The 1,909-nt window shown below is 39.0% G+C and overlaps 1 protein-coding gene across 1 annotated transcript in view; it reads left to right on the top strand.

Moving 5' to 3' along the window:
- LOC108575143 (eukaryotic peptide chain release factor GTP-binding subunit ERF3A) overlaps positions 1–1,888 on the top strand; it is a 4,397-nt gene extending 2,509 nt beyond the window's left edge. The window contains 4 exon segments of the mRNA XM_017937865.1: positions 1–301; positions 376–682; positions 769–1,201; positions 1,324–1,888. The exon segment at positions 1–301 is cut by the window's left edge and continues 21 nt beyond it. Of these exon segments, the coding sequence (XP_017793354.1) occupies positions 1–301; positions 376–682; positions 769–1,201; positions 1,324–1,367 (1,085 nt within the window). The 3' untranslated portion in view covers positions 1,368–1,888.
- Positions 1,889–1,909: the final 21 nt, after the last annotated feature.

Below are 1,909 nucleotides of genomic sequence, written 5' to 3'. Positions count from 1 at the left end.
AGACGGTGGAAGTTGGCAGAGCGTATTTTGAAACTGAACGAAAGCATTTCACAATTTTAGATGCGCCCGGTCATAAGAGTTTTGTACCTAATATGATTGGCGGAGCGGCACAGGCTGATCTCGCGGTGTTAGTTATTTCCGCGCGGAAAGGCGAATTCGAAACAGGTTTCGATAGAGGCGGTCAAACAAGAGAACATGCTATGCTGGCGAAGACTGCTGGCGTTAAACATTTGGTTGTGTTAGTAAATAAAATGGATGATCCAACTGTGGAATGGGATGAAAGAAGATACAATGAGTGCAGGTAATTCCAATAAAATGCAACCTTAAGACAATTCTTCTTAATGTTATCAACAAATTCCTTATTGTATTATTTAGGGACAAAATACTGCCATACCTTCGCAAATTGGGATTTAATCCAGCAAAGGACCTTACATTTATGCCAGTCTCAGGACAGCTTGGCTATGGTTTAAAGGACCCAATACCAGAACACCTTTGTACGTGGTACACTGGTCCACCATTCATATCCTTCATTGATTCTCTACCTTCACTTAATCGTAAGAATAATGGACCCTTTATCATGCCAATCGTTGATAAGTATAAAGACATGGGAACAGTGGTGATGGGAAAAGTCGAAGCTGGAGAAGCAAAGAAAGGACAGTCGCTACTTGTTATGCCAAATAGGGTATAAATCTTTTTTTCTTTTAATACAATATCGTTTTAACTGTTAAACTAATTATTTATTTTAATATATATTTCATTATGTTTTAGACGGCGGTGACAGTAGATCAATTGTGGTCAGATGACGAAGAAGTAACATCGGTTGGACCCGGTGAAAATGTGAAAATCAAATTGAAAGGCATTGAGGAGGAAGACGTGAGCCCCGGATTTGTCCTGTGCGACAGCAACAATCCGATAAAGACGGGAAAGGTGTTCGACGCGCAAGTTGTTATTTTAGAGCATAAGAGCATCATCTGTGCTGGCTATAGTGCAGTGATGCACATTCATTGTGCCGCGGAGGAGGTCAGAGTGAAGGCATTGATCTGTCTGGTAGACAAAAAAACGGGAGATAAAAGTAAAACCAGGCCGAGGTTTGTTAAGCAAGATCAAGTGGCAATAATGAGAATCGAATGCGCAGGTGTCATATGCCTTGAAAGATTTAAACTATTTCCACAAATGGGACGTTTCACCCTTAGGGATGAAAGTAAGTATATTCATTTTTTCTACGCGTTAAACGTTCGATAAAAGTGTTTGCACGCTTGACTTCGAACTGATTACGACTTCGCGTTTATCGAAGTTTAACTGGTTCTGTCGTGTATTTTCCAGATAAGACTATTGCTATTGGTAAGGTGCTGAAAGTGGTGGAATAAAGTTGCTCAACTGTAAACACAGATTGGGATAATAATCAACTTTGATAACGAAGAATAATGCAAGAGACGCAAGCCGAACACAGTACGCACGAGAAAAGAAAAAAACGGAACTAGCGTGATTACTCGCGAACTACTGTTAATGTAACATACACTCATCTTACACAAGAAGCAAAAAAAAAGTTTTACATCAAAGAAAAGCACATACATCGTATGCACAGACAGTTGTGGCGGGGTTTGGGGTCAGGGGGAGGGAGGGTATTTATAACCTGAAATAAAAAAAAAAGCAAATAGATTTGATTATATAGATAAGGAGACAAAACCACTAAAGAAAAAAAAAACTAACTCAAGAGCGCGTGTTCCTTCTAACTAGGTAAGCCGAACAGACAGCACTCACGTTGAGTTCATTACAAATGAATTAATGATCAAATGATGACAACAGTGTCTCCTTAAATATTGTAAAACATATTTTTATTCTTCTGAAGTGCGAGACATTAATTGAACGTAAAAAAAAAAAAGAAGAAGAGGATACCGATTACGAGAGT

This window comes from Habropoda laboriosa, unplaced genomic scaffold (genome assembly GCF_001263275.1).
Source record: "Habropoda laboriosa isolate 0110345459 unplaced genomic scaffold, ASM126327v1 scaffold207, whole genome shotgun sequence".
Taxonomy (NCBI): Eukaryota; Metazoa; Arthropoda; class Insecta; order Hymenoptera; family Apidae; genus Habropoda; species Habropoda laboriosa.
The sequence above is the reverse complement of the archived record's forward strand: the minus strand, read 5'-3'. Positions and strand labels throughout refer to the sequence as shown.